This window comes from Pinus tabuliformis, chromosome 4_1 (assembly GCF_031772625.1).
Source record: "Pinus tabuliformis cultivar Carrire ecotype Pingquan chromosome 4_1, CPIR1, whole genome shotgun sequence".
NCBI lineage: Eukaryota > Viridiplantae > Streptophyta > Pinopsida > Pinales > Pinaceae > Pinus > Pinus tabuliformis.
Genome location: NC_142303.1, coordinates 781722606 through 781749219, shown reverse-complemented (window position 1 = coordinate 781749219; position 26614 = coordinate 781722606). Strand labels below are relative to the sequence as shown.

At 36.7% G+C, this 26614-nt stretch overlaps 1 protein-coding gene across 1 annotated transcript; it reads right to left on the bottom strand.

The window, feature by feature from the left end:
- Positions 1–24279: 24279 nt before the first annotated feature.
- LOC149178478 (histone H2A variant 1-like) lies at positions 24280–26377 on the bottom strand. Its single transcript, XM_089423656.1, has 2 exons — positions 25967–26377; positions 24280–24857 (listed from the first exon to the last, which is right to left on the bottom strand). Exons 1-2 carry the CDS (start codon positions 25976–25978, stop codon positions 24558–24560), a joined length of 312 nt encoding a protein of 103 aa, XP_089279782.1. The 5' UTR covers positions 25979–26377; the 3' UTR covers positions 24280–24557.
- Between the last annotated feature and the right edge of the window lie 237 nt (positions 26378–26614).

Genomic DNA, 26614 nt, shown 5'->3' with positions numbered 1-26614 from the left:
GATGCTTTATACGGTGCCTCTCCCTGTATGAATGGTGGGTCCTGTAGCCTATAATAAGATACCAACTTTATGAAAATAGTGGCAAAAATGAATTCTTGACCACTCAATTAAGAAGTTGATAGATTTGATAACTCTGAGACCTCCAGCCTCTTCTTGTTTGAATGGTGGGTCCTGGAGTCTCGTTTTATATCAAAACTTAGTCTGTTGGTGGCCGAGCTGCCTAGATCAGATTAAAAGTGGCCAAGCTGCTTAAATCAGACTGAAACTAGCTTTGGAACTAATGAATCTCCTACCTCCACCCTTGCTGTAGGTGTCTCCACCTTTCCTAGAGTGGTCTCTGCTAAAAGGGAGTGTGTGCAGTGAACCATAGTGGACCCATCCAAGCATACATACATAGATAAGAAAATAAAAGTGAACCCATCCTATTCCATTCTAATTTCAAACATATTAAAGACAACCACTTTAGTCGCTAATATTGGAAATAAAAAATTCTATAATAGGGTTGATTTAAAAAGCTAAAGAAGTGACATGATCTCCCACATTAAGCTCTTTATAATTTCAAGGAGAGAGCGATCTGGAGCGGAGGAAGTGATGAAGGCAATCGAGTAGGGTTAAGGGTTTCGAAATGAGCCGCCTCTGGAAAACCTGAACCCGAGACAGGATCCAGGGGAAGCCTGCAATCACTCAAATTTGATTAGAGAAGCGAAGAGTGCAGAGACGAGTGGAGGACGGGAGATAGAAGGCAGGTGGGACTGACAGAGAAATGGCAAACGGATACAGGAGGGGAGAGATCCCCTCTTATAAAAATGCAGTAGCAGGCGAGTCAAGCAGAAATGGGGTGTATGGAGGCACCAGAAAAAACTACAAAGATATCCTGGTCATGGGGGCTCGCTGGAAAGTAGGGTTGGGAAGTAGATGCCTACCCAGAGCAATGAAAAAACCCAGGTTTGTAATCCCTAACAACAAACTCAAAGAGTATAGAGGATACATGAAAGATCATGCTCTGATCTGTAAGTTTGTGGGGATCTGGCTGTCTGAGAAGGATCTGGCCAAATGGATACAACAGAGATGGAAGCCCAAGGGACACATAGACCTAAAAATAGGGGCAAATGGCTTTTTCACAGTTATTTTCGCTAACCTGTAGGATAAGGAGAGGATTTTTTATGGAGGCCCTACTTCTTGAATAACGCTAGTCTATTCACGAGGCACTAGGAGGAATGCTACAACCGAGACAAAGAAAAAATGCTAGCGGCACCTATCTGGGTCAGACTGTTCGGACTCCCAATCGAGTTCTGGGATCCAGAGATCCTGGAAGGAATAGGAAACACAATTGGGACATTTTTCAAAGTAGTTGAGACCACTAAAAGAGGAAGATATATGTCCTATGCCAGGATCTGTGTATACATGAATATCACAGAACCACTTCTAGAGTATATCGAAGTAGAGTACCATGATGAGGTCTGGCAACAACTAGTGGATTATGAGCATATCCCATTTCGTTGTAGAAGATGCCATGAATATGGTCATCTCTTCAAATAATGTCCTTTGAATGCATCTAGAGAAGTAGCAGGAATGAGAGAGGAAGAGAAGAAGGAAACAGAGGCAAACAAGGAGGACGAGGAAGGTTTCAAAGAAGTGCTTACCAGAAGGAAATCTCAAAAAGGATCATTCCCTCTAAAACCACCTGTCAAAACAGTAACCCCAGAAAACCAAAACAAGTTCAGGGTACTTCAGGAAGAGGAAATGGAAACAGAAAGGGAAGATAGTGAAGAAGAACCAGCGGAACTTTCAAAAAGGGAAAAAGGACAAGACACAATGCAAACAAATTTGGAATAGGAGAAGGAAGGAGAAAGCATGGGAATGCCCCAAGACCAAACCCAAATGGAGATAGATCCACAAAAGGACAAAGGGAGTGAAGAGGAACAAGTAATGAGGATACTTCTACATGAATGGAGGCACCTGGATGAAAGATTCATACCAGAAGAATAAAAGCAATTATACAAGGACATGTTTCAAAAATATAAGGAGAAAGGAGGGGTAGCCATAGCAAACCAACCAAAACAACTAGGAGCACAAGGAGGCCAAGGCACAGAAATGGGTAATGCCGGAAAAGGTGGAAGAAAACGAGGAAGAAGACCTATGAGCAAGACCATTCAAATGGTTGGAGAGATGCTGGTTAATTCAGGAAGAGTCATACCTCTTTCAGAGGTATTCCAACAACCCCTCAAATTGTTAAAATGATAATTACAACATGGAATATCAGAGGACTGAATAGTAAGGGGAAACAGAGATATCTAAGGGACAGGTTGAAAAACGATAAACCTAGCTTAATGATAATTCAACAAACAAAGATTAGTGAATAGAAATTGGAAGAGATAATGAGTAGATTCAACCCTCATTATGAAATAATGGTTTAGGATGCCTTAGGTAGCGCAGGGGGCCTGGAAATTCTTTGGAACCCAGAGGAAGTTCAATTTGATAATTGGGTAAGCATGCCTCGAATTCTTTCAGGAAAATTCAGGAATATAGGTTCTCGGGAATGGATCCTTCTCACTAGGGTATATGGTCCCCATCTAACGGGAGAACGCAGAAGCTTTCTTTAGAATGTGGGAACAATCCGAAGCTTATTCCCAGATTCACCATGGATTGTAGGAGGTGATTTCAACATGATCACATCCCTAGAGGAAAAACGAGGAGGCCTAAGAAGAACAGATCCAGATATGGAAGCCTTTGGCGATATGATAACGGAACAAAGACTGGTGGATATACCCACAATAAATGGGATTCACACATGGAATAATAGAAGAGGAGGTAAAAACCAAATTGCATCAAGATTGGACAGATTCTTAATATCTGAACAAATAATAAACAGGGATATATTTATTGAAACAATGATCCTACCAGGACTGGGTTCAGACCATTGGCCGATCCGACTAGAAATTGACATTAAAGCTAGTCCAAAAAAACGGCCTTTTAGGTTCGAGGCCTTTTGGCTCAGAGATCAGAAGTTCATGACAAAAGTGGAAGAGTGGTGGAATCAGAGCCAACAAAGGGGAAGAAGCAGAATGCAGACATTCCAATTAAAATTAAAGGAACTCAAGGAGAAGATTAAAAAATGGAATAGAGAAGAATTTGGGAACATATTTAAAGACCAACAACTTCTAGACCAGAAAATGAGAACTCTGCAGCAAGAAATAATATCAGAAGGTAGAAGCGAGGAAAGAACAAGAGAAGAAAGGATATTGATAAGTCAAATTTGAAGAATGAAGAAAACAGGAGGAGATTCTATGGAAGAAAAAGTCAAGAGTGAATTGGCTTAGAGAAGGAGAAAGGAATACGAAATTTTTCCATCAAGCCATGATTTAGCAATGACAAAAAAATAGAATTTTCTCCATTAAAAATGAAGAGGGACTTCGCCTAACCCAGCATGAGGAAATGGAGCAAACTCTAGTTGGTCATTTCAAAGACCTCCTTACGAAACCCCAAGCAAATAGAGAAGAAGCTATTGGAAGGATATGCAATGAAATTCCGAGTATGATCACCAGAGACCAGAACCTAGCCCTTATGAGAGCTGCAACCCTGGAGGAAGTGGAAGAGATCGTGAAAGGGATGAAGAAGAATAAAGCTCCAGGACCAGACGGATTCATAGTGGAATTCTACCAAGCGGGCTGGAAATTCTTGGGGCACGACATTTTGGAGGTGGTAGAAGAGTCGCGAAGAAATCAGAAGGTATGTCCTGGTCTAAACTCAACCCTCTTGTCTCTTATTCCTAAAACTGCTAAATCTGAAACTACCCAGGGTTTTTGACCCATTTCTCTTTGTAATGTAATTTATAAGATTATAGCCACTCTGATGGCCAAACGATTGAAGCCAATTCTATCAAGCATTATCTCTCCGGAACAGACTGGGTTTGTGGAAGGGAGGCAAATCCTAGATGGCTTGGTAGTATCTCAGGAAGTGGTGCATTCTTTGAAATATAAGAAGGAAGCGGGAATGATGATCAAACTGGATCTCTCAAAGGCATATGACCGTCTGAACTGGGAATACCTTAAATCAGTATTAGCGGCATTTGGGTTTTGCAATAGGTGGATAAAGTGGGTTTATGATATGATTTCCACACCAAATTTCTCCATTCTTTTGAACAGAATGCCAACTTCAACTTTCAATGCCACAAGAGGGCTGAGATAGGGGGATCCTCTATCCCCATTTCTGTTCATCATTGCGGCAGAAGGACTGGGAAGATACATCAAAAAAGAACTGAGAGAAAGGAAAATCAAAGGGCTGAGGTTATGGGGAAACAACCTACCGATTACCCACCAACAATTTGTAGATGATATTATGCTTTTTTGTGTAGTCTCCCTAAGAGAAGTTAAAAGAGTAAAAATAATCCTTGACCTCTTCATGGAAGCTTCAGCTACTCAAATTAACAAGGAAAAATCATGTACATTCCTTTTCAACACTCTGGGTAATGTCAAATCCCACCTGACTAGAATACTGGGCTTCCACTCTGGGGAATTACCCACAAAATACTTAGGTACCCAGTTAGCCCCAAACCCTTTAAAGATGGCGAATTGGCAACAAACCATTGAGAAACTTAAGAATAGATTGGCAAACTGGTCCTTCCGAACTCTGAATATAGCAGGAAGAGCAGTGCTTCTCAGATCAGTCTTACAAGCAATTCCCATCTACCCTCTTTCGGCAACGGCTGTTCCCAAAGGGGCATGCACAAAAATGGTGGAGATATTCAAAAAATTCATCTGGGGAGGGCCAAAGCAACAAAAGAAATGGGCTCTGATATCTTGGAAGGGCCTGACAAAAAGTAAAGAAGAAGGGGGATTGGGTCTGAGAGACCCTTATACCCTGAACCAAGTAATGGGAGCGAAGTTGTGGTGGAGATGGATGAGGGGAGGAGGAGACCTATGGAAAAGAATCTAGACACAAAAATACAACATGCCCACAACTACTAAAGGTATCCTAAGACTTGAGGAAACGCCAAGAGGTTCCACAATATGGGACCTAGCCAGTCAAAACAGAGACATTATATCCAAACATGCATTCTGGGAAATACGGAATGGAAATTCAGCTAAATTCTGGGACGAAGCTTGGTAGCAAAGAGAGAAAATGAAGGAGATGTAGGGCCTTAGAAACACCTATTAGAAAGCAGAGGAAGGACTGAATTATGTAAGCGAGTTCTGGAATGAAGAAAGCCAGGAGGAGACCTAGAGAACCTGGAAGAAGCCGGAAGTGTGGGATAGACATATTGATACTGAACAAAGAGAGCTATATATAAGAGAAATGAAGTCAAGGAGAATAACTATCAGAACAAGCCCAGATATACTGAGATGGGGTTGATCCACGAAGGGAACCTTCACGATTAAAGAAGCTTACCATCTAACCATACAGCAGGAGCAAGACGAAAATGCACCCATGTGGAAACAAATATGGCAGAGTAACTGGTGGCTGAAAGTAACTCTGTTTTTATGGTTAGTAGGTAAAGGTCACATTTTGACATGGGATCAGCTTCAGAAGCGTGGATTCCATGGACCCCCCAGATGCTGCTTATGCAAGCAGGACCAAGAAACGCAAGAACATCTTCTGAACTCATGCCCTCTTGCTCAGCAGCAATGGGAAGAAATCAGGAAACTATTTGGGAAGACAAACAGAGATCCTCACAACATTAAAGAAACCATTAAACAATGGGGGCGAGGTCAATTTTCAAGCCTGGTGGTTAGAAGAGCCTGGAGTCTAGTGGTGGGTTTGAATATGTGGATGATATGGAAAGAAAGAAATCAGAGAATATTTCAAAACAAAGAAATGTCTCCAGAGCTGATCTGGAAAAGAACCCAAAGCCATATAAGAGAAACTATCCTTGCGGAAACCTGGAATCAAGAAGATTGGAAAGCAACTTCGGAAGAAGAAAAGATCCTAGCATTCCTAAATTTAGAACAAGGAATGGTTCATCCCCAGAAGTAGAAAGAACCAGAAACTCACAACCATAGCCCTGCCAATTTCAATTGCCCACAAGATGGCTTCATCAAACTGAACTTTGATGGAGCCTCCAAAGGAAATCCGGGGCCAGCAGGGTTTGGAGGCATTTTTAGGGATAATCAAGGGCGGACAAGATGGGTGTATGCAGATCATGGTGGTATTATGAGCAACAATGAAGAAAAATTAATGGCAGTCTATCAAGGATTAAGAATAGCGATCCGAAATGGATACAATAATCTGGAAATAGAGGGCGACTCAAAACTAGTGATAGAGATGCTTAGGAAACTTAATAATGGCAAGGATTGGGAGAAAGTGGCGCAGAGCTGGAGGACAGCGGGCCTAATTCAGGACTTGGCAAAGCTCATAAAGCGCATTGAGTATAAGATCATAAATCATGTTAGAAGGGATGGTAATAAGGCAGCGGATTTCCTTGCTAATTGGGGTTGCAATGAACAAGGGGGCAAGGTAGACAGTATATGGCCGACACATTTGGAAGAACAAAGATGGGAGCCCCTCAAAACAATCATTACCCAAGATAATAATGAGGACACGAACTCAAGGTAGTAGATACAGGTGGCCCCCGATTGGGGTGAGAGAAAAGGAAAAGACGTTCAACAGGACAACGCAAGGGAGAGGCTGGCAAGGCCGGCCACCAAACGCTCTAATAATAACTCAATGGGACGCGGGGGCATCATGCAGGCCTGCTGGAATCCCGAGGCACCGAGGTGACAGGGGAGTGGAGGAAGAGGGAGTAGGAAATGGCGGCGGAAGAATGATGGGATGCAGAACAGATGGGAGAGGGTTAATGAGGATGGCTAAGGGAGGAAGAGAGACCAGTACACAGCGAAGGAAGGAGAAGACCGGAGCTAAGCGAGAGTTGGATTCTTCTGCGACAGAGCGACAGTCCGGGTATGTTTTCTTAGTGCTAATTCTTGCATCCCTTTCAACCTTTTGTTGTATGATGGAGGGGGGGGATAGGAATTGTTGAGAGAGGGAGAATCTCGCGTGAGTCTGCAACCATTCCCGCAGCACACAGTAAGAAGGCGGAGGGGGGCAAGACAAGGAATGCAAAGGGAGAATCTTGCACAGTAAAGAACCACAAAGACCATAATGAAAACCTGGCGAGGTTCTGTAGGTGCTGGGTACAAGGGCAGGCCGAGGAGGTTAAACAAGTAGTCTAGGATGCAGAAAAGATTATAGAGGGTATACACATGTCTAGCCCAAGGGGAGGGAATCCAGGGAGTAGCCAGACCATCGGGAGAACCTGGAGTGGGGAGGGAAAAATCTGGGATAAGGATACTCAAGAGATGGGAATAGGAGTAAATGTAGATAATCTAACCTTTGTTGTTGGTCATGGTAAACAGGCGGCTGTAAAACGCAAGATGGCGCACTCAGGTCGAGGAAGGGGTCGAGGTGGAAGAGGCTGGAAAAGCCAGCCAGGACGTAACAACCCCACGACCTCTGCGCCTGCACTTCAGAGGTGTAGCCGGAAAACTATGAGGAAAACAGTGTAGGAAGCTACAAGGGCATATCGAGAAGGAACTGATGCTCACATATGCAAGCTCATTCAAGAATTGGAGGAAAATTTCATGGAAGAAGACTCGAAGCCCGAAATGGAGGAATGGGGAGATCTCATTCCTGACCCGGGAAACACCAGGGGAAGAATGACTCTATACAAGCAAGCCTTGCATGTTTACTGGGTGCTGAAACGTTTACTTGCCAAGGTGCTAGAACAAGTAGCAGGTGAAATGGCAGAGCTTGCCCAGGGCATGCCAAACATGAAGAAAGAGATGAAAAATCTACAAATCATAATGATAATGTAGGACAAAAAGCTAGAGGAGATCCAACAACAGCTGAAAAATTTAACTCCAGCAACGAGGGACGCGACAACAGCACCCTAGAACGTGGAAGACAAAAAATTTTAGCTCTTATAGTTGTTTATTATGTTTGTTTTTGAGGAACAATATTCTCTTTTCTTTTTACTAGTTTCATGACTGTCTAGAACATGTTTAGCATTTGCTGTTGCGAAGTTTATTTTCCGTGGATTGGTAGACTTATTAATTTTTGCTACTGGATGGCCTATAATAACTTGAGGTGGCCAACAGATCTGGTTTCCCATCTGGGCAGGTTGAGGCCACCAAAACGATGTATATGGTTCAACTTGTTTTTATATAAATAGAAAAAGAAAGGCACTACCGCAGCTTACAAAAAAAAAGAAGATAAAAAAGCATAGTGAAATCACTGGGTTCGACAATTCTGCGTATGTATACATGCACTGCTTGACAATGTGTATAAATAAATGTATTGATGAGTAACAATGTGTTACGAGAGGAAGATCAGTTGAGGGGACAGAGAACGGAGCTGCGAAAGAGAGTGTGGCCAGGTAGATAGCACGAACACGACAAAGTAATTCATGGAATGAAGTTTTGTGTTTTGGGTCGAGGTTTGGAAATTTGATGACACAGTGATTATGGGGCTTTACTCAGTGAACATCTCACATATGTAGGTGACTTTACTCAATAAACCTCTGACATATGTGCTATCGTGGCATATTAAACAATATCTTTAATTTGACCATGTATTGGAAAATATGTCTAAAAATCACATCATTTAACCCCTACCAATACAAACCCAATACACCTTCCCAATTTGAAAAACCCCTACTTTCACTAGATATTGTAGGTATCCATTTTTTCATTAATTATTTTTATACCCTTTTAAATTTTTTCATTAACTTTGAACTCCATTTTTTTATACCTACCAATATAAAAACCCTTTATCCCCTATATATCACCCAATAAAATATGTCATTTTTCCTCAATATTAATCCCCCAATATGAATGCATGTGGTATGGTATTGCTTCCCTAGTGAAACCCCCATGACGGTGACTAGGAATCAAATTGGTGTTTTGCTAACGAAGCTATAAAATTTGATAATTTTACCTTGTACAAGGAGGGAGCTTTGTCAGCCTCGTGGATGTGGTCCAATGATTACGTGGGGTGATTTGGTCCCCACAGGTCATGTGGTCCAATCCTAGGCAAGATTATGTATGTTTTAGAGTTGCTTCGAGCAAGAGAGTTGTGTCATAGGGTTGAGATTGCCCAAAATTGGTATATTTTCATAGTTGTACTAAAATAAATGTTGGTGAGTCATTGTATGAATCCAAACAAACCATTTATACACGAATATGCAAAAGTTATCATTTATATGTAGCAAGAGTGCATATAACCAAAATAACACAGTTCAAATCTTTGTTGAACCAACATACATCAAAAAATAAGATCTAAATGACCTCTATAGTCTTAAATAAACATGATACTACACCATTTATACACAAATATGCAATAGTTATCATTTATATAGCAAGTAAGAGTGCATATAACCAAAATAAAACTTAGTTCAAATCATTGTTGAACCAACATACATCAAGAAATAAGATCTAAATGACCTCTATAGTTTAAAATAAACATGATACTACAAGAATACAACTACAATTGCTAATGGCCATCATTAGAATCGTCATCCTCATCCTCATATGCATAATGAGTAGCCTCGAAGTCTACAATGCAATTTTGGTTTGATTCCCTTGCCCTTGAAGGTGGTACTTGTGATATCTATCCCTATGAAGCATATGCAAGTGGGTCCAAGTCCAACTATGAAAGGTATTCATTTTCAAATACTCATTGTTGAAACACTTATCATAATGTGCAATCCATTGTGAATCCTATTGACTCTCTCTTAAAAGAAACAAAAAATGAATCTCAAGTTCTCAACAATAAGAATTAAAATTGAGTCATAGGTGGGGTCCTCTCTCCATGAGTGCTATGAAGTGATATTTGTGCGAGTCAGTTTTTCTTGCCTAAGAAAATTATTCTAAAATAATTTGCACGTTGGGTTATTTTATTTTTACATGAAAGCTTATTGTAAAGCTTTTACATCGTAGGTTCATAATTTGTTGCAACTAAATAAGTCAAATTGGCTTAAAAATTTTTGGTTGAATTTCATTTCCCTTATATACATAATAGGGGAGATTTTTGAGAAGTGGTTCAAACAAAAAAGGGGTTGGGTATTTACCCACTCAAATTTAAGTTTATTATCCAAATATACACTACCTAAGTTTTGACTTCCACATAGATCATTATATTATCAAGTGACCCTTGGTATATATCACGAGGGCTACAACATGAGTTTGGTGTTAAAAATATTATGTGCAAAAAATATTGTTAATCCAAAGTTTACATAATACATGTGGTATCTTATATGTGTTGACTAACTGAATGATAATGCTTGACCATGGCTCATGAGTATCATCTCATTAATGACGTAGCATTTCACGAATTCGAGATATAATATGGTAAGATTATGATATAAGTTTTCATTGAATGAGAAATCCTATAACGGTCACGTCAAAATTTGTGGTGTTATTCATGTAAGCACAAATTTGTCAAATAGACTAAATTGTAATGTTGTTTTGATGATTTGACGTGGTGAGAGTTTGGGTTGATGGTACTCTCTACATTATTGTGAAATGACACTTGGTAAATAGTGCCAAAAATGCTTAGCCACTACCTGAGTGGGGAGGTAGTTTCTGTAACGCCTCTTCCCACATTTACTCACTTTTACAAAATCTCCAAGGTAAACATGAGTTGAGTGTCACTTTGATATGACCTAACCTCCAAGTATCAGTTATGGAAGTGGGGCCTATAATCCAGAAACTTATTGACATCCCTAAGAGACTACAGATCACTCAGGAGCCTACCAACCACCTTAGGTTATTAATCTTTGAGATAGAACTCTTTTTCATTAGGTTTACTCCCCAACCGCACCCTTGACACACTGTGCATGCGGTTATGAGGCTCCAACCACACCCTTGACACACTGTGCATGTGGTTATGACGCTCCAACCACACCTTTGACACAATGTTCATGTAGTTATGAGGCTCCAAGCACACCCATAAGCCTACCTGCTTGCGGTTATGACTCAAATTTCCTTGTTTAATGCATGCGTTGATGAGATCTATGCCAATTTTTCTGTCTAAACTCCAGACCACTACCTAGAACTGCCTGTAACTTTCCATAATCATGGCAATGATGATAACAATGTTAGAGAATCAAAACTTGAGCAAGATTTTTACCAATACATGCTTGATACAATATAGACAGTTTGTCGAACATATAAAAAACATATAAGCTACAGGTCATGTATGCATATCTAATCATAGACTTTTGAACTTCATCTGAGAATCACCAATAAGGGTCAATTCCCTCTCAAACTAGCTGCATCAACACTTGTTAGCCCGTGAATTCAAAAACCAAGCAATAACTTATCAAATCATGAACAAGAGTCATGGCTAGAGCACATCATAAAACCATGCATATAAACTGCATATAACCAGAAAAGAAACCATGAACAATTAGTAATAAGATCACCATAATAGCCAATACAAGTGCTCATAGATCATAATAAGAAAATAATTCATATTAACCTATGAAAATACCAACCAAGTGAGGGACTTCCACGTACCATCCAACCATAGATTGGGCTAAACCAAATCTCTCTTTTAGCCAATCACCCCCACGCCATATTCAAAGCATGAATGTGGGATCATAAGGGCTAAACCAAAATAGAACTAACTGGGGCTTCTAGAGGCCAAACCACCTCAACCCTCAAACACGGTGATCTCACCTATATGGCCCATAAATCACTAACATCAACTAGATCGGTCTCTACCCAAGCTCTCCAGGGCTATAGGAACTAATAACTCAACCCACAACCTCCACGAAACCCGAGTTGTTTCATGGCTCCAGAGAATTTGTCCTAACCTATACACTCCAAGGACTAGTAACTCACCCATAGCCTCCAAGAAACCCAAGTCATTCCAAAGGTCCAAATAATTTTTTCCAACCCACAACCATAGGAAACTTGAGAATCAATTGGAAAACTAAATGGGAAAACCCACTACATCATGGCTATCCAGGAAATGGCAAAGCAAGGCTGAAACCACTGTCAATATTAGCACATCTCCATTCCAATGACAACACATAACCAAGGAACCAAATGCATATACCATGCATCAAAAAACAAGCAAGGAGATCAAACATGTACCTTGTTACCTTCATTTAAGTAAGCTTGATGTAGCTGTTGATCCAACTATCTCCTTGTGCTACCTTGCTTTCCTTTGCTTGTTTTCTCCAAATCCAAGTGAATGCTAGAGTGCTCTAAGAATGATCTAAGTGTGCAAGAGTATGAGAGAATGAGAGTGTGGAAAGAGAAAACCAAAAATTGATTGACTAAAGTTGTAATGATCAAAGGCTAAGCCAAAAGCTTTGAACTAATTCTCTGATGCCTTTTTATCATTGATGCCCCATTTTTGTTTTATTTTCCTTCATTTTCCCTCTAATTTCCCTTGCATGCAAATTTGTGTCTCTTCGCCTTCCTTTTCTTGTATTTTACTTTATTATCATAATTAAATGATATTTATTGTCTCTTTGCCTTTACCAATGCCTTTGCCATTTTTAACCATTACTAAACCAAAAGTGATGCCCACTATAATGGTTTCCCACCATTCAACTTAGAATATGTGTCCCATAACCTTGGTCTTACTTTATTTACATGGAAAGTCAACTATGGGTTATTATAGTTTCATTCTAGTCAGATAGTGAATACAATTTTGGAACTAAACATTAGCAAAATGCTGGCAAAATTGTTGCAAAGAAAGGTCGTATCAGCTGTGGTAACTACCTGGAACTACCTCTCATCACCATTTTAAAGGATGATTTGATAAAATGTATGTCTCTGTCCCCTTTGGACATGGAAAACATCGACAGTATTCAAGCTTGTTACTATTTATGAATAAAGGTTAATCCCTCCATCATTTTCCCCTTCCATTTCTCTGTGTCTTTTAATGCTTTGTATGTCTGAAACAAGAGGTATGGCGCATGTTGCCAACCTTCAACTTTTATATTATTTATTTTCTTATACCATGAACTACTAATCAGGTCTTTTATCATACACATGAAGTGAGTATTTGTCTTTGCAGCATTGTTTCTAGAATGGTTAGTATTTAAAACATCCAACCTCCTATATATGCACAATTCTGAAGATTAAGCCATGTCTCCTTGCAGATATACAAATATTTAGACTCATTTTTTAGTCAAATTTTGTAGCTCCTTTTGCAATTCCTTGCCAGAAAATTGTGACCATGAAATGTTTCCTCCTACTCATCCCACCTCATCGTCCTTTTCTATTAATCAAAAACCCACTCGTGATATAATAAACCATTGATATTCATCTATATATGGAATGTGGCATGAATAAATACCTCTTAAGCTCTAATTAAAAAAAGTAATATATATATATATATAAAAGCCCCACCATAATTTATACATGTCCCACTGGTCCCAACACTATTGAAAGTCTAAGTTTCTTTCATAAATAAGTGGCATTTCATCTTAGTTTATGAATCTTTATCTAGCCGATGAAATCTATCATTATTTTTTGTATTACTATGACACTCCGAATCAACTTGATGTTGCTTCTCCCCTCCTCCTTTGCAAAAACACAAAAGGGGCTTATTCCGTCCAAACATTGTTATTTTAAATCAATTGTATAAATACTCATTTTCCCATAGTTGACATCTTCTACTTCTTAGCATAGGATTATGCTTCTCTCTCATCCCGAGTCAACTAATGATAATGATGTCATAAAATTTTGAAAGTCACCACTAACTCGTCATCAAGTTTTGAATTACAACCTAACCACCCCACAACTTGAAAGTCACCACTAACTCGTCATCAAGTTTTGAATTACAACCTAACCACCCCACAACTCTATCTAGATAGTATGGCTTCCACCCATGATGTACATTTTATTTTTATGTGGTCTTCATTCTCACATATGAAGCTCCCATTGTTGCACAAAACTGATGTGAATCCAATATATGATGACAAATGAAACTACTTTGCCCATGTTTTCTTAAATGATTTTAAGAATTGATACATAGTTTTGAATAATATAGTAATCATTTCAAAACAATGGTTTATAGCTTTCATAAGGCCCTTTCATAGTATGACACACTGTGTCTCAAAATCAATCAATTCTTCTTGGCATATAAGAGCACCCCCCCCCATTTCGGTATCACATTAATTCAAAGCTCATACCATGTATAAAAGGGATCCTTTTTCGAGCTAAAAAAACATCATTGACTTGTCATCAGTCTTGAGATAAAACTTTGTGGCTCTACGATAATATACTCGTTGTCAAATGTGGCATATATTTATATATTTTCCATGTTTGCTCGAGGTCATATTGTCATATGCATAGTAAAATCATTAATGCATTGTCAAAATAAGATGTATATGTTTAATGAGATATATGTTTCTTGACTCGTTGCATAATAGGGGACATGATGACATGCGGAAAACCATTATGAAGTATCTATTCCTAAAGTAGCCTTTGTAAATCAAAATTTTAATAGCATATTCCATTGTCCTTTTCATGATATGGCACACCTCTGTTTATTTCTTTTTTCCCAACATGCATGAGTTTTTTACCTTCCCTTTTTTTCATCATTTCCTTGTGAGTTTTTTGTTTTTTGTTTGTTTTTTTTTTTTTATAACATCTGCAAAAATAATTATTCTAAAAATTGACATGCTTTGCTAGTATATGCACTTACATGGAGAGAACCATTTAAATACGTCTTATTATGGGATACTATACATGCATCATGAGCTTTCATAGAAGGAGGTGTTATAATAACAAAAGGGGGCCAGGGAAGATCGGGAAATGTTATTTGGAAACAATAACGTAACAAGAGGATTGATTTCTCCATTAAATTGGTGTTGACTCTGAGGAATTCCTCAATAAACTTACACAAAATAGACATTTGTATTTGGGAGTTCTATAACCCCAACCATTCACACAACCTTCACAAAATATTCCTCTTCTGCATCCAAACATTATAAAGTTGCCTCCAAAATAGCCTTTAGATCCACAATGTAACTTCTTACCTTTAATGGATGGGACGGAAAATCCAATTGGGCATCTCTCAGGATATGCAAGATGGTCCTCCATTTCCCATCACTCATATTCACACTCACCTTCTACACAATATGCATCCTATGTAGCTTCATAGGCTATGATATTGCCACATAATGAGCCTTTGCAACCATCACTTGAGTTTGTCATTGATAAGCTTCATCCCCCTCTTGCAACCCCTGATCACTCTTCATCTGGAGCCACGTCATCCCACTGGCATACCTCCAATGCAGAGAAAAGTGAAAAGAGGGAAAACTCTATAAATAATATGTCCCTCGAAATACATTCTTGGGGTAAGAGAGAGAACAACAAAGGCAAGAAGATACATAAGGATCTTGAGCTTTCATAGTTTACATGGTTTGAGATGCATACACTTTTCTTTTTAGCATGTGTTTCATAGTGACAATTTTTTTATTTTTCTCACAACATATGTATATGATGCACTATCAACACAATAGTTCTAGATTTTGGCACACTTTAAGCACTACTTCACAGTATAGTTTTAGCATGATGTTTTTTCTTTTTTAATGACAACACTATATATTGAAATATTTATGGTAGATGGCATGTAGTTTAATGGAGATATGTGTTGATATATTATGGCTAAGTTGTTATATTTATATGTTGAGATTTACGGTCATTCACATGCATATTTTGATGGGAAATACAAGGGATTTTCAAGGAAACATTATGTATGATGGATATTTTTCATGATGCATACATTTTCTTTTGTGTTTCATAGGATGGGAGGCACAAGGATTATTTTTATAGTACAGTTGTATATGATGGCTACTTTTATGAGGCACATAGTTATATTATATGGATGCTTTACTATCTTCACACACACTTTATTGATGACATACATGGGAGAAAAAATAGATTCCATATTATATATTTTTATTTTTATTTTTATTATGAGCAAATGATATGTCAGGAGTCACAAGTGAATGACTAATTTTATAAAATATATGAGGGTCCCCCATGTACAAAACTTAATTAAAAATTAAATTAAATTTTAATATTTCCTTTAGAATTATCTTTTCCCAAATGATAACAAAATATGCTAAGAAAATTAATCTATTAGATAGTTAGCCTCCCTAATTATTCTGAATGGATACAAAAAGGAAAGGAGCATATGAAGGAAGAGGAGAATACTCTGTGAGGAGAGGTATGCATAAATTTTAGAGTTGACATAATTTTCCCTCTGATTCATCATTCAGTGAATGCAAGAAGATGACTTGTTTGATGGCAGCAAACTCATTCAAAGGAGAGACAAGGTGGATGGAAGAGTCATCTCATATTTTGATAAGTTTTGTGTATCTTTATTTCCTGCAAATTTTTTTATTCTGATAGAAGGTCTATGTAACAACCCCGATGAAAATTCCATATAAATAAAATTAATAAAGGAAAAATAATAACCACGGTTATGAGACACTTATTCCAAGGATGAATGTTGGGAAAAAAAATCTTAGAGTGGGTGTTCATTTGGTTTATTATGGATAAGGAAATTGGCAAAGGAAATGACAAAGGCTTTGGAAAGGCAAAATGGCATTTTTGGCAATTTATTTATGAAAATAATGGAAATTAGGAGAAAAGGAATGTGAAAGGTCACAAGTTGCATGTGAGGAGGAAAATGAAGGAAATAAGTGAAAATGAAGAAAATAGAGACCACATGAAAAAAAAGGCTTCTGAGGACCAATTGGTACCTTTCGTCAGTTCAATTTTGGAGCTCTCTCTATTCTCTCTCTCTCTCTCACTCTTGGACACTTAGATTTTTCTAGGAGCACTTCAACATTGGATCAAGAAAGGCAAAGAAGGAAAAGAGGAAGAAAAGATCAAGCAAGGAAAAATAGTATCAAGTAGCTACATCAGGTTTACTTGCAGGTATTAGTTTTCATGTGTGATTTCCTTGCTAGATTTGGCATGCATAGTTATGCATGTGTGTTCTTGATTCTCTTTCTGTCATGGGCATGGGTTTTTCCAAGTGTGACATTGTTCTTTAGCCTTGCCTTGCCATTTCCAGATAGCCATGGTAAGATGGGGTTCTCATGTTTTGGTTGAACTGAAGTCGAAGCTAAGTGAGGTGGATGTTTGAAATAAAGAACACATGGCCTAGTGATCCTCGAACCAGACTGTGGATTGCGGTAAATCCATTGACCTAGTGACCCCTGAACAAGACTATGGGTTGCAATAAAGCCAGGTATTGTGTGCCTCGCTGGGCCTAGGAATCCTCGACCAGTGAATGGCGGGATATATGGTAAAGCCTATAGGTGGTTGCCCTTGATCAAGACTAGGAATCCTTGCCGGTGAATGGCAAAATATATGGTAAAGCCTGGAGGGTGGTGTCTCAGTTATGGCTTAGTGACCCCTGGATAGGATTGTGGGTTGTGGTAAAGCCTAGAGACTAGGAGACAAGAAAATTCCTCACGGTGTAGGTGGGGAAATCGAGTGGCATCCATGCTTGTTTATGGCCTAGTGATCCGATGAGGATTATGGTAAATCATGATTCTATTGGTGAGGGTGAGGTGGTTTATCCTTGGGAAGCCCTGGTCGGTTCTTTTGGTTTGAGTCCCACATTCATGCTTGGACTATGGAACATGGGTGATTGGATGAAGAGAGACTTGGCTCAGCCAATCTATGGTCGGGTGGAACTATGGTAGTCCCATAATAAGAGTTTCTTTCCTTGGTATTTTATGATAAAATGTATTGGATTATATGTTGAATTAATGGTTGTTGTATCCTCATTATTTATGTTGTTTATATGTTGGTTATGAATATGTTATATGATAGTAAAAATGTATGGTTGTCATCATGTTTTGATTTGTGAATGAATGAGCAATGAATATATGACCTAATAGATGATAATGTAGCTAATGTCATAAGGTACCAATGCTTCTTAGTGATTTTGAGATAATTGTGAGACCCCTATGCTCAAACATGTTGTTTAAACTTGTAGAATGCACAATTGTGATATGTTTGACGAAATGTCTATCATGGCTAGTAGGGGTCCAATCAAGTCCTTGTTTAAGAATTTGCATTGGCATCATTGTCTATATTTTTCTTCTCATTTCTGTGAATTCCATGAAGTTCTGGGCAGTGACCGCGTCCTAGCCCTAGAATTTAGCCTTAAATCTCACAGCCATTGGCATAACACTGGCATAAAAAGGCTATAGTCGCACTCAAGCAAGCTCATGGGAGCGATTGGGACCCTCAGTTTCTTGGAGGGCTTGGCAAGGGAGCGACTGGGGCTGTAGGTCCTTGAGTTGTTGAGTCGACTTAGGAGTTAGTCACCTGGAAAGGTGAGGTAGCTCCTGAAGGTTATGTAGGATGTGTGGATGGTCTATTTGATTATGTTTTGTTGGTTCCACTTCCTTAAGGTGACCGAGGAGGCTGAATTAGATCATAGTATCCTATCGTCACATGTTTACCCCGGTTGGCCAGTTACTTGGGTAGATGTGGGAGGAGGGTGTTATAGAGTGGCATCAGAGCACGATTCACCCTTTATACTGGATTTGCGGTGTGTTGGTCATTCATTCATGTTCGTTTCATATGTGTTCTCATGCTTGTGGTCTATGTGCTTGTTGCATATGCATGATGTTGGTTATGGTTGTAGTGATGTCGCCATGTGAAGGTTGATGGTATTGTTGTGGAATGTGTCGTCATGAGAGTATGATTGGTTATGTGTTTTTTATGTATGTCAAATGCTTACGTGTTGTTGCATATTGTTGAGCCTCACAATCACTTTATTTTTACACCCTTTTTCACTCTATCTATTTCTTTTTTACCTTCATAATCACACATTGGGCATGAAATCACAAGAATTATGATATGGCAGGTATTCAATTGTATTTTATTTCATAAATTGATAATGTTCTTTATTATTAAGTTTAATGTTTACTTCAGCTACCAAATTGCAGTGATTCTGCAGCTAATATACGATTTTGTAGCCAAGTTCATGGTTTGACAGGTTCCAAGGTGTCATCTAGAAAGCGAAATATATGAGTAGGTGGCAATTGACACACTCATTGATTTCCTCCAACTCTCATGAACCAGATCGATGGAAGCAGGTCTTGGTGATGTGGTCAAAGATGAAGTCAGCCTCTGTAGTCGGCAACAGGCGAGCGAGAACAAGATTTATGCCTCATGTTTTTCTTTGATAATAGAAAATCATAAGCAAAATTATGTTATGATATATTTCCAAGTTAATTATAGTTTCCGTTGATATGGATTAGGTGTATAGCTCTGAACAATTTATTGCTATGATCTCTATAAATATGTCTCTCGGTAGAAATGAAAAGGTTGTTAAGTAAGGACGCGACAGTGAGACTTAAGCTCTGTTTTTAATGCTCTGTTTATAAAAGAATCATCTTATTTTCTCATGTGTGGTTAAGTGTTTGATCAATAGCGTGATTGCCTGCTTCTCGTGGAGGGCCCCTTCAACCGGCAAGGATTTATGTTTCATTTTTAGTAGATAGAAATTGTCTTTATATTCTCATAGCTTTTGGTTTGTTTGATTAAGTAATTGCATTCTAATTTCTTCGGGATTTGAATTAAGTTTGTTCTACTAATCATTTTGTTTGTTTATTAAAATCACAAGTTTGATAGGTAACCCTGCAAAATCTAAGTGCCCTAAAACTAACTTAATTGTTGAAAACTAACCATTAGTGAATTAGTTATTAAGGTAAATAAAATAATATTTTATTGGCTGTTAAGAATTATTTATTAAAATATTATATATTTAGTTATATAGTAGTGATAAGAATTTATTATCATAATTATATATTAATTTTTAATATAGTAAGAATAATCCTTAAATTAATTAAAATAATAATATATGGGTTAAGAATTTGTTACAAAATATTATTTATTTATAAAGTAGTTTTTAGGAGTCTATTTATAAAGCAAATCAATTGCCTTGGCAAGGACTAATAATTTTTATATTTGTCTTATTATCAATTATAATGTATTTATAAACTATCTATTCTATTTGTGATATGTGCTTATTATCAATTATATTATATTTATAAATGGCCTATTCTATTTGTGATATGTTTTTGAAAGTTTTTTATCGTGTAAAAATTTGTTGGAATCACAAATTTAAATTATGAACTCTCCATAATTCAAAAATCCCAAAAGTATTTTAAAATATTAAATTCATATATATAATCAAAAACCTATTTTTGAAAAACAAAAATCAAAATTTAACCAGAAAATATTTATTAAATTCAGACTAAAAACTCAAAACTCCAAAAACTTATCATAATTATACAAAGCCTTTAAAAATTCCTATAACATTTAGGAAAAAGATGCCGGGAGTTAAAACATTTTAACAAAATACCTCCATGTCTCTTCTTAATTTTCAACCACAATCAAGATAAATGACTTTACGAGAGATATTATTTACACATTTTTCTTTTTAAACTATTTACACCATATATATTTAGATGTGTCTTCTCATACCTCGCTCTATATATATATATATATATGCAATGTCGGGAAAACTAAATAAATAAACCAAAAGCCGAACCTTTCCTCGAAACTTTTACGGCCATCTACAGTCAGAAAACTCAGAAACGGACTGTAAAGTCAGAAACAATGGGTAAAATATTGAATCAAAACCAAACACTTGAACGAGAGACCCTCCTCCCGTTAACTGCAATGGGGCCAGGGTCTCTCAAGCAGTTGGAAACTTGGATATATGCTTGAGACACGTGTCGTTTGATCGTCCTCCTAATCAACCCCCTCCCGTTAAACTGCAGTGGGGCAAGGGTCTCTCAAGCCGTTATAGTAGTTTTAGTTTATTTTAAGAATATCTAAACTAGTAATTGTCCCAAAAGGTGCAAAGAGAGGTCGATAGAAATGTTAAATTGAAAGAATTGTATTTTGGTTTAAAATAATAAATGTTATAATAATTCAATCATTCAAACTAAACCTAATCAATAAATTGCCCAAAATAAAATAAATCTTTAATCAAAATTATACAAGTTATTATTCTTCTTTTCTCTCAATTATTTATATAATAAAATCCAATCAATCATTTAAAATAAATCAAATCAATAAATTTCCCAAATTAAATCCCAACTAATCAAAAATTATTTGGGAATATATATGTATAACCCAATAAAAAAATATATATTTATATGTTACAAAAAAATAAGTAAAAAATTCTAATTGATTTAAATAAATCTAAAACCACTGAAATTAAAAATTACTATTTATGATTAAGCAGTGGAAATTTTAAGATAATAGGAACACATTTTTTTCACCCAAATTAAAATTATTTTTTAATAATAAATCAAACATTGGAAATGTCAACATTAAAAAATTTCAGCACAGGGAAAAGAACTTGCTAAACAGTGGAAGATTTTATTTATAATTTATAATATTTAACTATTCAAATTGATATATCAAATTATTTTTTTTATATTAATATTTATAAATAAAGAAAATAAAATAAAATATTAATATTAATATTAATCATTTATATATTTTTAAATTTAACTAACTTTTTTAATAAACTGTATAAAAATAAGAATCTAATTTTAGAGACATGTTAAATAAAATAAAAAAATAAGCTAAAAAGAAACCCTACTTTTCTTAAACATCTTACTTCAAAAAAAACCCAGCAACACAACCAAATCAAATGAAAAACATAGAATAATTAGCCGGCCATGCTTTATAGATAAGATGTGGCATGGGAGATGTTAGTTGACAATATTGAGAAGTTAGATAAGATGTGGCATGGGAGATGTTAGTTGACAATATTGAGAAGTTGTAATAAGAACTTCGGCGTAAATCACATGTAAAAAGACCTTTGATTTACGCCGAAGTTCTTATTACAACTATCATGGATCACAGAAGCCTCACTTCAATAATATTGAGAAGCTTAAAGTCTAACATCCTCATTGGCATTTGCGGAGTGTGTAATGGAAAGTTTTATGGAAAATTTGGTTTCAGTGGACCTTAACCATCATCATCAATAAAACATGAACTCAAACATTTGCATTTCATTGTATAAAATTAAAATCTTTAATTTTAAATTGAAAATCATAAATTGAACTATCCATTAAAAAAAAATAAAAAAAAATTAAATGTTTGAATATAATAAATGTTATTATATTTTTATAATATATTTTTAGATATTATTATTAAGTTAGTATTATATATAATAATGTATATTTCAAATTAATTTAAATATATTATTTTTTAAGAAATTTAATTTTTTATATTGAATTATATGATATTTATTTTTATAATTATATATTAATTTATAATTTTATTTAAAAAATGTGTTTTTCATCAATATAATAAATATAAAATTGTAATTTTTAATTGAAATTAACTCATTATAATTATAAGTAATAAAAATGTTTTTTTTTCCATCAAATATAATAAATTAAAATTTACATATAAAATTGTAAATTTTAATTGAAATTAATCCATTATAATTATAAGTTATAAAAATGTTTTTTTTTTCATCAAATCAAATAAAATAAATATAAAATTGTAAATTTTAATTCAAATTAATCCATTATATTATAATAATTGATTGTTTAAGGTACACGATGAACTGAGAGATGTAACACAATGACATTGACAGATGTAATCAGCAACAAAGGGTAAACCGGCATGACTAATTATTGCTTGCAATTGCCCTTGCTCCAAAAAGTGCAAAACATACCCATAGGTAACATTGACAGATGTAATCAGCAACAAAGGGTAAACCGGCATGACTAATTATTGCTTGCAATTGCCCTTGCTCCAAAAAGTGCAAAACATACCGATAGGTTGTTTTTTAAATTGGACAAGGACCGCATTTGTACATTGGTTTTGGTTTCCGACTGTGAGAGTGAGAAGTTAATGGATGTTTTTTAAATTAGAAAAATTCTAAAGGTTTTTTAAATTGGACAAAGAACCCATTCGTACATTGGTTTCCAAATGTGAAATCTTAATGGATATTTTGAAGCACACATCTTTGAAACACACATCACATTTGGAAACAAATGTGAGATCTGAAACACACATCACATTTGGAAACAAATGTGAGATCTTAATGGATATTTTGAAGCACACATGCGAAAGTTAAAAGTTTTCTTGGTATAAATATACTTGATAAAAATCCAAGTTTTCATGTGTATCAAAATCTCATTCTTGGTATAAATATACTTCATAAAAATGCAAGTTTTCCTGTGTATGAAAATCTCATTCAAATACGTGGGAAGTGCGCGGTCCTCTCCAATTGGACTAATTTTTAATAATTAAGAAATGGGAATCAAACAACCAAAATCATCAATGCTCCGAAATCATCAATGCTCCGCAATTGGAGAATCTTTAATGATTAAAAAATGCTAATCAAATAAACAGCATCAAAACAATAGCGAAGACCGATTTTGGTCAAATAATTTGCAGGTTCAAGGGGAAGGTTACCCAGTTCATTCATGCATTCTATATTCTTTTCTAGTAGTGTTTTTCTTTCCTACACTAATTCCAATGTTCAACAATGAACGTCTGCAATAATCTTTCCTTCTGGCTGAACAGAGACTTGGCTTTATATTGTTCCTTCTGGCTGAACAGAGACTTGGCTTTATATTGGTTCAGGGGATTATCAGTTGTTGTCTCCTCTACCTTTACAATGTAATTCCTCCACTGCCCAACAGTGCTATCTACGAGGCAGGAAGTTTCACAGAGGTTGATCAATCCAGCATCACAACTTACTTGCCCAGAAGCAATTAAAAGGAATAAGTTGTGCTTTATGACTTAAAAACAGTGGTTCAGCTTTAGCTTTCCGGTAAGTCTGCAGAACATAGAAAAGAACAAAAGAACAAGAAGACATTTTACAGGAAAGCATGACAATAAGCAGAGAGGTACCAATACCATATAAAAACCTTTCATAGAGTACTGAGAACATGTGTTTGAAGGCAAAATCCAGAAAGTCTAACATATCTGGAAATGCCAATGCAAAACATGAGAAAAAAAGTTCTATAATTTTGGTTTCCAATTAATTGTGAACTTTTGGGGGAAAGTATGTACTCCATAAAGAAATTTAGGTATAACTTAGAACAATCTAATTGTAAGAGAAACGTATCTAGCTACCAACAGATGAAAACCAACATGAAATGATGATTCAAGCACTACAAAGTTAAATCCTAGTTTTCAAAATACATTCTGTATTAACTGCATGTGGGCATCAGACTGTTTTTGAAGTTTGGCACTTTAATCAAGTCAATTTATGCAGATCAAGTGGCTATTAATATCAAGTCAATTTCTGCAGATCAATTGGCTATTAATATTACGTCAATTTCTGCAGATCAATTGGTTATTAGTATCAAGTCAATTTCTGCAGTTCAAATGGCTATTCATATCACACTAGTTACAGTAGGTTCAAAACAAACATATATACCAAAACAACAGGAGAAGAATATAGTGCACTCCTAAATCCACATGTACTGATCCCAGCACTCCGTTGAGCTAAACATTTCAGCCCACATCCTACAATAAATAAAACGCTTGACACAATCCCCACACAAAGAACTAATCTTTTTTTGTGGATTTGTTAATAAGTGACTTGTGGATGTGAGGGATGACACCTCCACCTGCTATGGTACCTTTGATCAAAGTATCAAGTTCTTCGTCTCCTCTAATAGCGAGCTGCAAATGCCTTGGGGTGATATGCTTAACCTTGAGATCTTTACTGGCATTTCCTGCAAGTTCTAAAACCTCTGCAGTGAGATACTCCAGAATGATTGCAGAATAAACAACTCCAGTTGCTCCCACCCTTCCATTTGCAGATACTCGAGACTTCAACAGACAGTGGATCCGTCCCACAGGAAACTGCAACAAGAACAAACAATTCAGTCCACCTATTACAGGAATCTTATGGAGTTCTTGCTCACAAGAATTCTGAACTGTTCCAAAGCTTCAATGAAGATGTTTCTCCCGGGAAAAAAGAAGCTAGAATTACTTCAGTTGATTCAAGATTTTGACAAGAAAATTTATAGAAAATAAATAGATACAACTGTAAGTCAAACAACCAAAAACAGAGTCCCAGAGAGTTCAACATAAAACAGAGTCTCACAGAATTCAAGATATTACAGAAACCTTATGGAGTTCTTTCTCAAGGAGTATTTGAACTATTACAAAGCTTCATTGAAGATGTTTCTATAAATTTACTTCTCAACGATTTACAAGGACATGTAAAAAGGGAAAGATTTGTGGAATTCCAAGTTCAAAAATTTAACAGAAATAAAAATCTTCCATTTCTCCAAAAATCAAAACCTCGAGTAAATGTGTTTGTGTAACCCCGATACTCAACAAAACCATCTCACGATGCATCACAAACAAGCAGCATCTTTCATCTCTCATAAATAGCAGGCATTCTATTTGACAGAAATCGATCAAGAAAAGCGAAAACCCACGTCAAAAATTCATCTCAACAACAGGCCCGAACTAAGAAAACGCATTTACTCTCATTCTCTCAGCTTTGAAGATGTTACAAACCTAACTCTGCATTTCCCTCCACTGAACCGAAAAGTCCCCCATGCATAATCCCAGCTTTACCAGGCTCTAATCCACCGGCATTGAAGAAAAACCAGGAAAATCCCAAATACATTTCATGAGGACCTAACAGCATTACTCCAAAAACACAAAACACGCAAACCCATATTCATTCCGTAACCCAAAATCACTGACTCAACAGTAGAACAGCGGTACATTCATTCACAAGCATCCCACATTCTACACTCTATCCGTACCAAGCAAGCTGAAGACAACGCCTTTTTTTCTGAAGCAAACACTGCAATCTCGGTCCCCACTCTCTTTTTCAAAAACAGCATCCAACATTGAACAAAACCTACCTGCTTAACTGTTAAACAGCATCCAACATTGAACAAAACCTACCTGGTTTAACTGCTAAACAACATCCAAGATTGAACAAAACCTACCTGGCTAACCATTGCGGCAGAGTTCCAGGATGCTCAGAAACAAATCGCAAAGACTCAGTCGTGATGAGAACGTGGGTTGGTCCCTGCCACCATGTTTGGGAATACATCAAAATATGGAAAGCATAATTATGAACCCCTTACTTCCCAATCCACTGTGACAATATTATTGACTTAAAAATATGGACATGAAATAAACCAAGCCAAGGCACCGAACCAAAAAAATATGTGCAAGAAAGTAGCGAAGCAAATACAATACAGAGTAGAGAAGAAGATCAGCGTAAATAAGAGCATGCTCTGAGATCCTCCCTTTCAAAGGGTCAATAAGCGCTCTGGTAGCTTTTTCATATGGAGCGGGCATCCCATGCGCATCGAGCCATTCTTCGGATTTAGCAGCCATTCTTTCCCTGCCTTCAAAACCATCCATCTGATTTCGCGGTTCTCGGAAATGAAACGTTTTGCATCACAGCTGGAGCACAGCGCATTATCCAGCAATAAATTCTATACCTAATTCAAACTGACTCTTCTCGAAGTCCGGCGGTGCGCACATATGTCAAATGGAAGCTCTCTCTCTGTACAGATGCTCGCTGAATATGGAAAACACGTGTCAATCACAGGGACAAAAGGACGACGAAAGTCTGTTTCAAAGGA